At 32.3% G+C, this 12,990-nt stretch overlaps 2 protein-coding genes across 2 annotated transcripts; one reads left to right on the top strand and one right to left on the bottom strand.

Moving 5' to 3' along the window:
- Nucleotides 1–4,121: 4,121 nt before the first annotated feature.
- On the bottom strand, nucleotides 4,122–5,223 carry LOC130936392 (uncharacterized). Its single transcript, XM_057866456.1, has one exon. The coding sequence runs from the start codon at nucleotides 5,117–5,119 to the stop codon at nucleotides 4,496–4,498; it is 624 nt and encodes a 207-aa protein (XP_057722439.1). The 5' UTR covers nucleotides 5,120–5,223; the 3' UTR covers nucleotides 4,122–4,495.
- Nucleotides 5,224–8,791: 3,568 nt separating this feature from the next.
- On the top strand, nucleotides 8,792–10,208 carry LOC130936391 (ras-related protein RABA3). Its single transcript, XM_057866455.1, has 2 exons — nucleotides 8,792–9,217; nucleotides 9,593–10,208. Exons 1-2 carry the CDS (start codon nucleotides 8,943–8,945, stop codon nucleotides 10,044–10,046), a joined length of 729 nt encoding a protein of 242 aa, XP_057722438.1. The 5' UTR covers nucleotides 8,792–8,942; the 3' UTR covers nucleotides 10,047–10,208.
- Nucleotides 10,209–12,990: the final 2,782 nt, after the last annotated feature.

Raw genomic sequence — 12,990 nt, 5'->3', positions numbered from 1 at the left:
GTCTTTGTATAGCCTAAAACAAGTGCCTAAACAATGGCATGAGAAGTTTCATTCAGTGGTGTTATCAAATAGCTTCTTAAATAATAGTGCGGATAAATGTATTTACTCAAAATTTACTAAAAAATATGGAGTAATTATTTGTCTATATGTTGATGATATGTTAATCATCGGGACAAATTTAGAAGGAATTCGTATAACAAAGGAGTATCTAACTTCTAAATTCAAGATGGAGGATTTGAATGAAGTTGATACAATATTAGGTATAAAAGTGCATAAGAATGAAATTGGCTTTACTTTAAGTCAATCTCATTATATCAAAAGGTATTAAAAAACTTTATCATCTCACAATTAAAGAATCCAATACACTATGATCCTAATCTTAAATTAAAAGAAAACATGTGAGACCTATAGCACCATTAGAATATACTAGGGATATAAGAAGTTTAATGTATGCAATGCATTGTACTATACCTGATATAACATTTGATGTGTACAAATTATCAAGTTTCACATGAAAATTTAGAAATCAACATTGTAATAAGAGTTCTTGGTTACCTCAAGAAAATCATAAACTTTGGATTATATTATAGTGATTATCCCACAATTTTAGAAGGTTATTCCGACGCAAATTGGATTACAAATCTTAGTGATAACAAATTCATTTCAAGATGAATTTTTACCATAGGTGGTGGAGCAATAAGTTAGACCTAAAAAAAATAAATCTGTATTACACATTCTATTATGAAGGTTGAGTTTGTAGTTTTATCAACTGCAGATAAAGAAGTGAAATGGTTAAAAAATTTGTTATATGATATAAAGCTGTGGCCACAGCAGACGATAACTATTTCAATCTTCTGTGATAGTGAATCAACCATGTCTTGAGCATATAATAAAGTTTATAATGAAAAGTCTAGACATATAAGTTTGAGACATGAGTTTGTGAGGCAACTAATAGATGATGGTGTAATTATCATCACTTATGTAAGATCTCAAAGAAATTTAGCAGACCCTTTGACTAAAGGTTTGTTAAGGGATAAAATTAAAGAGATTACTGCTAAAATATAATTAAAACCTATTATTGCTAAATGATGAGAACCCAATCTTATTCTCGTAGACTACTAGTTTCAAGGTTTAATGGGTAATAACAAGTTATTTAGCAATTGAAGCACTAAGGTATAGGTTTTAGTGCTATTTACAATAAATTAGGAGGGTGAGTTAAAATTTTTAAGGAAATGATAATATTATTTATCAAAAGATTCTACCTATACGAATATTATTTGAATGAAGTTGATACAATATTAGGCATAAAAGTGCATAAGAATGAAATTAGTTTTACTTTAAATCAATCTCATTATATCAAAAGGTATTAAAAAAATTTATCATCTCACAATTAAAGAATCCAATACACTCTATAGTCCTAATCTTAAATTAAAAGAAAATATGTGAAGACTTATAGCACAATTAGAATATACTAGTGTTATAAGAAATTTAATGTATGCAATGCATTGTACTATATCTGAATGATCAGCCTAGAGCTGCCGGCTTGACTAGCTCAGTAGCTATCTGTTGTTCCGTTGCGTATAGTTCATGGTTAGGCCTTTCTAAAGGCCCTTCTGACCCAATTAAATCCAGGTTCCGCTGCTCTGTCTCTATATTCTAATTGGCTTATGGGGCTCGGTATTCAAATCGGGTTCCTGAACGCATTTTTCTACTTCTTCAAAAATTAGTTTAGTTCTGGGTTCACGAGTGAGAGCTTTCAATTTAACATTTGCTTAATGCAAATTATCAAGTTTCACATGAAAACCTAAAAATCAACATTGTAATAAGAGTTCTTGATTACCTCAAAAAAATTATAAACTTTGGATTACATTATAGTGATTATCCCACAATTTTAGAAGGTTATTCCGACGCAAATTGGATTACAAATCTTAATGATAACAAATTTATTTCAGGATGAATTTTCACCATAAGTGGTGGAGCAATAAGTTGGGCTTAAAAAAAAAAAGATCTGTATTACACATTCTATTATAAAGGTTGAATTTGTAGTTTTATTAACTGCAGATAAAGAAGCGAAATGGTTAAGAAATTTGTTGTATGATATAAAGCTGTGACCATAGTAGACGATAACTATTTCAATCTTTTGTGACAGTGAATCAACCATGTCTCGAGCATATAATAAAGTTTATAATGAAAAATCTAGACATGTAAGTTTGAGACATGAGTTTGTGAGGTAACTAATAGATGATGGTGTAATTACCATCAATCACTTATGTAAGATCTCAAAAAAATTTAGCAGATCCTTTGACTAAAAGTTTGTCAAGGGATAAAATTAAAGAGACTACTGCTAAAATAGGATTAAAACCTATTATTGTTAAATGATGAGAACCCAACCTTATTCTCGTAGACTACTAGTTTTAAGGTTGAATGAGTGATAACAAGTTATTTAGCAATTGAAACACTAAGGTATAGGTTTTAGTGTTATTTACAATAAATTAGGAGGGTGAGTTAAAACTCTTAACAGAATAATAATATTATTTATCAAAAGATTCTACCTATACGAATATAGGAGTGGTGTCGCTCTAATATGTCTTTTTTTCTAATGCTTGAGATTAATTTTAATTTTGTAAGGTTTTTATTTATTAAATTTTGTACCTAACGTTTCCATATCAATTTCATCTTTCTATCAAAAAATTAAATATAAATCATAATATTAATCAAGAAATGTTGAATTATTTTTATTCAGCCGACCAGTTAAATTTGTAGGTGGTTTAATTTATTCTCAATATATATTTATATTTTAATATATATTTTATACTAATAACTAATTTTAGTAGCTGATTTTAATATACACATAGTATAATTATTTAATTAAACTCACATTTATATCATTTGAAAGGAAAAATGAATTTTAATTTTTAAATAGGAGTAACTATAGGTATTTTGTTATTTAAATAAAATAAATAAATTATTTATTTAATTAAATATATTTAAATAATAAAATTTTAAAAAATTATTTAATTAAATAAATAAATAATTTATTTTATTTAAATAAAAAAGCTAGTAACCATAATATAATAGTTTTTCAAAAGCAAAGGCAAATGCATTCAATGCATTAGAATTTTTATCATTTTCATATAGAAAAGTATAGATAAATAATTTTTAATTAATCAATTTTAAATAATTATAATTAATAATAATTAGTTTTGTATTTTTAAAAAATAAAATTTAAATAATCATTAATTATTGATAATTAGATAGTATAAAATGCAATTCAAAAATTTTATTATCTTATTATTGATTAATCTTTTATTGGTTATCTAACGAAATTATTTTCATATTTATAACAATTATATTAGATGTATATTAAAATTAATCATTAAAATTAATTATTAGTATAAAATATATATTAAAATATAAAATATCTATTAAAAATAAATTAAATTACATATATTTACATAAAAATATATCGTTGATTAATTTTAATATAAAAATAATATTTTTAATATCCTTATGTGGCTCTGGGTAGAGAATGGCAAATAGAAAAGTTCGTCCCCTGCCTAACCAAAAGCTTGCTATCTGAAGAGTTGGGCGGTCCTGCCTACACTAAGGCAATCCTAAATTCCTTCGGGGTAGAAAATGGCAAATAGGAAAATTCGTCTCCTGCCTAGCCAAAAGCTTGCTATCTGAAGAGCTGGGCGGTCCTGCCTACACTGAGACAATCCTAAATTCCTTCGGTGTCTCGCCTAACATTAAATATTAAACATTATAAACCATTAAATATTAAATAATATATATAATTTTATAATTATTTTAATAAATTTATATTTTTTAAAGACATAAAAAATTATAATTTCTAAATTTATAAATATTAAAATCTTTATCATCATAAATATAATAAATAAGTATAAATCAAATTTTTTAAAACAAAATACTAAAATTAATATTATCCAAAACATATAATTAAACATTTTTAAATTTATAATCAATCAAACATAAAATATAATTCAAAATATAATTTAAAATATCTTTAATTATCATCTTTTTTTTCTCTTATAAATTAATAACATAAAAAAATTTATAAAAAGACGACCATAACAAAAAACACTTGCTCCACCAGAAAAGCTTGTCCCACTTAGATAAAGTCCATCAAAATCTACGGATTAAACCGGACAAATCAGGTGAACTTTTTAAGTTTAACGGTTTTAAATTCTATCCTAACCCACTTTTTTAACGGGTTATACAAACCGGTCCGACCCGTTTGCCTCTCCTAGCTCAGTGTCTTGTTGGTTAATTAATCAATAAACAAAGTCTCGGATGCTGTAATTGTTCCCGAAATCCAATGAATCATACATGCAAACAATGAAATGGAATAAAGCAAAACCAAGAGCGAGCTTTGATGGAAGCATAGAAACTCGTAATTGAATTGTAATTTGAGATTTACAATATATATATAGGTTTGAATTGATCATCATCCTTGAACACATTCAATTTGAGTTCAGAAGGCAAAAGAGGGTGTTTGCCGCACCTTCTTGGCTATCCCTAACAACTCGTCAGATGACACCAACACCACTTGAGTTCCACAAAGCTCCTCGTAGATCCTCTCGAACTCTTTTAAAACTTCTCCCAAAATTCCCAATTTGCCCTTCTTCATCAGCATCCTCAACAACGCAACCACGTGCCTCTGAAACTTTCCTTGCTTGCCCACCTCCTTCATCATGGTAGCCGCTGCTTCTCCCTTATCGTTATTATTGCTTGATTGGAGAAACCTCAGGAGCCTCTGAACATCCATGTGAACGGCGTGAAGGGACTTGGTGCTTTGACCCACCTCTATTATGGCCGCTGCGTACCCAGTGGCTGGCTTTGCATGGAATATTGGAGAAGAAGAACGTGGTTGGAGAGGCGGTGACGATGAGGAAGCAGAGACTGGTAGAAAAGTAGAGACAGCAGCCTTCTTGCTGGTTCTGGGAATAATGGAAGCAGTGGAAGAACAAACACAGGGTTGACAGTTGGCAGTGTTGGTTCTTATCAAGTGATGATAGAATAATTCACGATGATGATGAGTTTGTGTGGGTACTGATGGAATCTTGAGGGTTGAAACTGTGCTTGATAATGTATCCATGGAATGATGTAAGACAGAGCATAAAGAAGATGGCAGTTTTGGGGGAAATGGATTCTAGTTGAGAAGCAGCAGCTAAAAGACTAGAAGAGGCCTAATGAGATGTGAGGATAAGTTTTTGCCACATAGGCCATGGCTGTAGAGGGTTACCGTAAAGGTGAAACTAACCTTGTCATTTTTGTGGGATCCATCGTTCAACTTTTTTTGGACTTGATCATTGAACCTTTTTTTTTTGGTCAGGTCATTGAGCTTAAATTAAGGGATGCAAATAGTCAAGCACTGTTGGTCACACTTCTAGAATATTTTCTAGGGCTTTAAGAACTCTTGTTTCCCATGACCGAAAACCATAAAAGAAGTCTTGTTTCCTAAACGGGCTCATTGTACTTAAAATGAGAGCTCCAAGAGGGCTTCAACATTAAAAATATAAAGCAAAAATAAGTAGCCCAACACAAAAGGGAGCGAGAGTGGACCAACTCTCTTCTCACCGATGAGGATTAAGCTTGCATCTAGGGATGTCAATGGGACAGGCAGGGGCCGGGGATGCTTCCCTGTTTCCCATCTCTACCTCTAGATTTACTCTCCGTTTTTGTTCCCGTTTTTCGTCATGGAGGAATATTGCTCTCCATCCACATTTTTCACAAGGCCCCATTTTCCGCGCGGACTCCATTTCCCATCTATCTGATAGATCTAACTAATTATTAATTTTCATATGAATAGAGGTGTAAGTATTCATTCTATAAAAAAAAAAAACAAGATTTTATACAAAAAGTCTAAACAACAAGATGGTGACTTCTTTCGAAATGACACAATGGGGGATGCAACGGCAAGCCAGAGGATAGAGAAGTGGACAAGGTGGGAGACGCGGCAACAAAGAGGAGAATGGACATGACGACAAAGTTACGGAAAGAAACACCGCAAATAGAGAGTACGATGCGGTGAGGATCATTGCACGGTGAAGTGTGACGATGCAGTGAGAAGGGATAGCGGCGAGAGGGTGGATGCAGAGAGGTTGGATGGAGTATGGATAACGTTAGAGATTTTTGAATTGAAGAAGAGTTATGCAAATGAGGATTAGGAGTTTTTGGTTTCTATATATATGTGTGTGTGTGAAATGACTAAAAAACTTATATGAGAAATAAACTATTAAGGACAATTCAGTAAATTTATAAACTTCGGGGATTAGCGGGGATAGGGCGGGGATCCCCGCTCGAGTCCTCACGTCTGCTTCGGGAGAATTTTGTTCCTTGTCCCTATCTCTACGGAAAAAATTTTTCACAATCGGATCCCCATTCGGACAGTCCCCGTAGGGATTCCCGCGTCTCGGAGAGTTTTGCCATCCCTACTTGCATCGTGAGGGCACCACAAGGCCTGGTTTAACAACAATTATATTTGTCTGGTTAAAAAGTATATTTTTTTTAGTCAAGTGAATTGGACAATTCTCAACTCTAAACATTATATTTATGCATTACACAACCACACAATACACAACACACTTACGCATTACATAGGTACACACTATAGACTTTAAAACACTCTTAGTTAGGATTTGAATTCAAATACAGCTTGTAAAAGACATATAAATATGTCATCTGTGCTAGGCCTTGGTTGCAAAAAGTATATCTTTAAATCTTAATTATGACTAGAAAGTTGATTATGAATCTAAAAAAAAAAACAAGAAGAGTGTGTGTATAAATGTGTAACTTGACAAAAAAAAAGATGCATCCCAAGAGAAAAAAAAAGAAGAGAGAATTAAACTGCATTGATTACAAACAAAAAAAAGTTATTGTTATAAAGACTACTCCACATAAAAATAACATTATAAACAAAAGAGGTTTACAAAATATATTATGAAAAGGGTTAGATGACTATTAGAATTTAAAATTTTTTAATCAGTTATTAGTTAGTAATATTTAAAAGTGTAAACTAAAAGTATGATATTAAATTATTAAACGAAAAGAATGGAACTAATTTTTAAAAGCACTGACAAAAAACAATACATTCTATTAGATTTCGAATTTTTCTGATATCTTATATTTTGGTCCAAACTATAAAATTGTTATTTTTTTTTTTTAATTTACAGCTTTGCTGTGCTGTACATGTCATTAATCATGTAGGGCGTACCTTTTTCCAATTTTTTTCCTGAATTATAGTGGAAGAAGTAATAAGTAACAAAAAGTAAATCATTCTTATGAATATAGATTATATAAGTTGAAGGTTCAAAGAAAAGAATAAGAAATCACTAAAATACAGGTAGAGATTTTATCAAATATATTCAACTATCAATTGGTAGAGCATGGGTTGCAATAACTAATGATTCAGAAGGTCGTAAATTTCCTAGCAGTCTAGCACCCCAAGCTGCATGTGTCGGTGCAGGAAATCACTATTCACTGCAATTGCCAAATGCCAATTGATTTAAAGAATGTTTTTCTTTTATCGGCGTATGGTCACGGCATTGCGCCCCAATGGACCAATGAGGGACACAAACAAAACTCTGCTTTGCTCCTTTCAAGTGTAGCTGGAAAATATTGGTAGGCCATGTTCCTGCGTGTTACACGCCTAAACATATATACTCTTAATTTAATTAACAACAATGTTAGGGAACCAACTCTATATACGTCAAGAATCAGCCAATTGGTAAACTAAAGACATCGGTGATTTTAGCCGGATGTTGCTACTGATAGGTACACGGCACGGATGTTTCTTTTTCTTGTAAATTGGATGATTTTGGATATGATTTGTATGTTTCATGTGTTATGCATTAATAAAATATAATTAATTATATGAACCAACTAATTAATGATCAAAGCATTCTTCCCTCATGTTTTGAACGTGGTCAACAATAATTTAAAAAATAAATTAAATTATAAATTAATAAAACTAATTATAATTAATTATGTTGTTCCATTCTTGGCTGATTATTAGTTGGTTCTATATACTTTTCCTTTAACTAAATGACCGAAAAAGATTAAGAAATGATGCATATGCATAATAAAGAAAGAATACAATCAAACAATACTTTTAACTAGATTTTTATAGTTTAACAATCAAACAACATACTTTTAGTCTATATTTTTAAATATTTTTAGCTAGGAGAAAAAATTACTTAATGGAGAGAAAATACATCATCGTCATAACGTACTTCAATTCCATGATATGTGCTTTAAACCTTGTTATTTTTTAGGTGGAGTTTAATTTGAAGTTTCTGTGTGTGTCGATTCTTCCGTATCTAAATAATTGAGGCCCACTTGCGCCGATTCACCTTGGTAAAATCGTATCATAAAAGCAACTAAGAATCTCCATACCTACATCATTATATTGGAAGAAAATCACGTATGAGTGGCAGGCACCAATGCATAGCTTACAAGGCTTGAGCTGTTTTTGGTACTGTCTGCATGAAAAGTAAAAAAAAAGAATTTAACAAAACCCTTAACCTAAGCGCTAAGGCAAATTAAACCATCGCAGCAAACTTTATAAGATTTTGATTAATTATACATTTTTTTTGGCAGCAGAAAGGCCAATAATTGCCAAGAATAAGGGCCATATAAAACATAGGCAAATTCCGTATATAAGGTGGGGTGGTACACTGATATTGGTAAAGCATTAAAGTGAGACAAGGAGTGGGCCACGTTGTTCCATATTGCCCATTTCTTATGGCACTATTGATTCAACACTGGTCTTGTCTGTCTCTCTTTTTCAACTTTCCTCTACTTTCTCCTACTTACCTCCACAATACTAAGACCAATTATTAGTATCTTTTGGTTTTCTAAACACTAGTAAACAAGTTTGGGCAAAAAAATAGAAGCATTGAAGTTGAGAAGCTAAGAAAATGAACCAGGAAATGAATGGGATTGAGGGTGAGAGAGCAAGGGAGAATAATGATAACAATAATGTGAATGTGCCGGAGAGAATAGATTATGTGTTCAAGGTGGTTGTGATTGGAGACTCAGCAGTGGGGAAGACTCAAATACTGTCTAGGTTTGCAAAGAATGAGTTCTGCTTTGACTCAAAGTCCACCATCGGCGTTGAGTTCCAGACCAGGACTGTCACCATTGGTGGCAAACTCATCAAGGCACAGATCTGGGACACTGCTGGCCAAGAAAGGTTCATTCTGTTCACTTCATTCCTTCCTCTCTCTCTCTTCTTTCCAACTTCTAATGAACATTACTATTTTTTACCAGCAGTATTCATACATACTCCACAAGTACTCTGTTATTTCTACATGTTTTTGTTCTTATAACCGATATACTTGAAGGACAAGTCTAGAGGACCAGCAACTTTGATAAATTTTGGCCAGCATATAACCAGCAAAAAAAAGTGAGCCATTGGATAAAATCTCACACTAATCTCACACCATTAAAATCATCATTGATGGCTATTTGATGACTATAAATCACAAAAGTTGATGTTCCCCTACCACTCCTCATATTTGAAAGTTGTATATGTATATGTATTGACCCATTTTGCTTACACATATAGGTACAGGGCAGTGACAAGTGCGTACTACAGAGGAGCATTAGGAGCAATGGTGGTGTACGACATAACAAAGAGGCAGACATTTGATCACGTGGCGAGGTGGATAGAGGAGCTGAGGGCGCATGCAGACACTTCCATAGTCATAATGCTAATTGGGAATAAGGGTGACCTTGTGGAGAAGAGAGCAGTGCGGACGGAGGATGCGGTGGAGTTTGCGGAGGAACAGGGGCTCTTCTTCTCCGAGACTTCAGCTCTCAGCGGTGAGAATGTGGAGAGTGCGTTCTTCAAGTTGCTTCAACACATCCATTTCGTTGTCTCTAAGAAGTCCTTGCAATCTGCCAACAATGCCATTAATAATGCTGTCACTCTTAAGGGATCAAAGATTGATGTAATCTCTGGTAATGACTTAGAGTCAGAGATTACTGAGATTAAGAAAGTCTCTTCATGCTCTTGTTGATTATTCTTCTTATTAAGTTTATTTTACAAAACTCAAAACTACACGTATATAGTGGCAATGTGGTGGGTAAGGATGATTGATTCTTCAGATCTTGGCTTTTAATTCAACTGCACCTGTTTGTTCACTTTAATTAGACACTTCAATTCTTTAAGAGTGTGTTTTAAGGAGACATTAAACTCTCGGATTATTTAATATTTATTAATTATTGTAACAATTAATTAATATTAAATAAGATAAGTTATAGTTAATTTTTAACAAATTTTTTTTATTACTAAATATTTTTGCTAAAATAAATATAACACTAATAATAGAGTTAAAAAATTAAATAAATTTTTTAAAAAAATATTATTTAATTTTTAATTTTTATTCTAAAAATTTTAATATCCCGTGTCTTTATTTTTTAGAAATATTAGAAAAACTGATTTTGATTCCAAGATTAAGATTTTAAATTCAATCTTTCGTCACAAAATATAATACTCAGCTCAATTTTAGTCTAAAGAAACAAAGGCAGCCTAAGAGACCAATTTGTTTGTCATTTTTTATGGAAAATAAATAAATAAATATGTTTTTTTTTTGGTGAAATTAAATAAATATGTTGAGAGTATAGAAGTCTAGAACATTAGAGTAAAGTAGTAAAGCAGTGTACAGTTTCGGCCTTAATTTAGTTTTTCTTTTCTGTTTTGTCCAAAACATTATATTCGTTTATCAGGCCCATAATTTAGAACTCTCTACATGGGCCTAACTTTCGGGAGGAACTTGTGCCAATATTTAAAATTTTGGGCTCAACAATCAAAGCCTATACCTTGAACTTCATAAAAAACCCTATTTGAATACCAAAAATATATCCCAAATTAAAAATACGTAAAAATGGTTGGACAATTAAAATTTTGCTGCATGTCCAACAAAAATAAAGCCCATACTTGCTGAATTATATTTTCAGAATGAAATAGTTAAACACTTTTTATGTTGTGTTTTTTTAATTAAATAAATATTACTTTTTTATTTACTAGATTAATGATTCAAATTTAAAATTTAGAATTAGAATATTTTATTTTTTATTTTAAATATCAAGTTAATTTTTAAAAATTACTACACTCTTTTACTTTCTAAAGCACATTAGCATTGCGTAATTTTGGATATATATGTGTGTTTTGGCACTATATAATTAAACTGCCATCGTAGTTGCCGAAATAAATTCTGATTGCGTTTTTTATAGACTAAATCCATATAGCGGTCTTTTAGATTCAATTCGTGTACTAATATAGCCTTTGAGATTTCAATTGCACTATTCTAATTCTCGAAATTGCACTCCAGGTAACTTACTGACCCTTTATATCAATTTCGGCGTGAGTCAGCAACCGGCTTGCTGATGTGGCACAACCACTGCCAGCTAGGGGTGCACATGAGCCGGGTGAAGCCGGGTTTGATGGGATCCAGACCCGATCCGAAATATACACCGGGTCTATTTATTAGACCCAAATCCGACTCTAGATCCGATGAAACCAATACACTTTTGGGCTACAATTATACCGGGTGAAACTGAGCCGTTAACATTACATTACGTTGATACCTTCTTGTAAGCTAACATGTAAAAATATCCAAATTTCCAAGACTCCAACCATTATTTAACATGGTAAAATTCACTTAGAAAAATATAACAAGAACCAACCCTTCTTTAAAATTAAAGTATAACCACAATCAATACTAAAGCAAAACCACAATCAATACTAATATTGTCTAATAATACCAAATATTTAAATCAATACAAATAACACAATATTATGCATTAGTCTAAAGTCTTATGCATTCTAAACATAAAACATTAACTTATAGTCTTATAATGACTAATAACACAAAATATTAAGGTTTACAATACTTAAATTCCACATAAAAATAGTCATGATCCATCACTAATAACACAAAATATTAACTGTGTATGATGATCGGGCTACCGGGCCGACTTCGGGTGACCCGAGCTATGGCCCAGACCCGACCCGACATAATGACCGGGTCTATTTTTGAGACTCTTACCCGGCCCTAAACCCAATAAAATCACACCAAATTAGCCCCAAAAGTATTCGGGACCGGGCCGGACCTTTGGTCCGGGCTGGGTCTGTGCACCCCTACTGCCAGCTAGGATCAACATAACGGATAAATGACATGGATAATGTTTTACAATTTTTCAATTTAGTCCTTGCTCTCTTTGTAAACCCAAAGCTTTTTCTGCTTCCTCTCATTTTGGTTTTCTCCATCGACGTCTCGTTCTTTATCTCTTGTCTACATCAATAGTCGTCCTCCATGATAGGAACTGAGAGCCACATTACAGAAAACTCGAACCGGTCATCATCAACGGAGAACTGGACAAGAAGTACGACACAAAACAAGCATGGGCGGGTTTCGGAGTGGTGCGGCTGTGGTTGTCGCCCTGTACTTAGATGGTCAACGATAGAGACACATTCTAATAAGTCCTTCTTTAGTTGTCCCAACTATAGTGTAAGTGAAGGTAACTTCTTTGTAATTTATTTTTTTTTTGTGGTTGTCACATAATTTGTAAAGGGTTATTTGCAGACAAGTGAAAATAAATGGTGCGATTTATTCATTTGGACAGATTGTGACATTGTGTGCAAGAGGAGCTTGCTGAAAAAGCCGTTCTAGGAGATGATGATGGTCAAATGAAAATGAACTTTGCATGGCAGCTGACAAAATGGAAGCAGACTTTAAAAATTTGAAATTCATGATTCAAGTTCTTGGTTTTGGGTTTTTAGTAGTTGTTATTTTTGTAGGAATGATGCTGTTAAAGAGTTGAGAACATGACAATGTAACATAATGTAATATAATGAATGAAAGTATTTTGGGTCTATTTTATCTGTTGTGGTTGTGGCTCTGTGGACTCCACGGTTCTGTTATTGATGTTATTTTTATATAATGTAATGTCATGTAAAAT

The sequence above is a fragment of the Arachis stenosperma genome, chromosome 6, assembly GCF_014773155.1.
Source record: "Arachis stenosperma cultivar V10309 chromosome 6, arast.V10309.gnm1.PFL2, whole genome shotgun sequence".
NCBI lineage: Eukaryota > Viridiplantae > Streptophyta > Magnoliopsida > Fabales > Fabaceae > Arachis > Arachis stenosperma.
Note: the sequence above shows the minus strand (reverse complement) of the source record. Positions and strands in the feature narration are given on the sequence as shown.

What these genes read in the sequence shown, in the direction of transcription:
- LOC130936391 (XM_057866455.1), top strand. Translation starts at nt 8,943, where the DNA reads ATGAACCAGGAAATGAATGGGATTGAGGGTGAGAGAGCAAGGGAGAAT. An exon ending in GACACTGCTGGCCAAGAAAG is followed by an intron (nt 9,218 to 9,592) that starts GTTCATTCTGTT and finishes TTACACATATAG; the next exon opens with GTACAGGGCAGTGACAAGTG.
- LOC130936392 (XM_057866456.1), bottom strand. Translation starts at nt 5,119, where the DNA reads ATGGATACATTATCAAGCACAGTTTCAACCCTCAAGATTCCATCAGTA.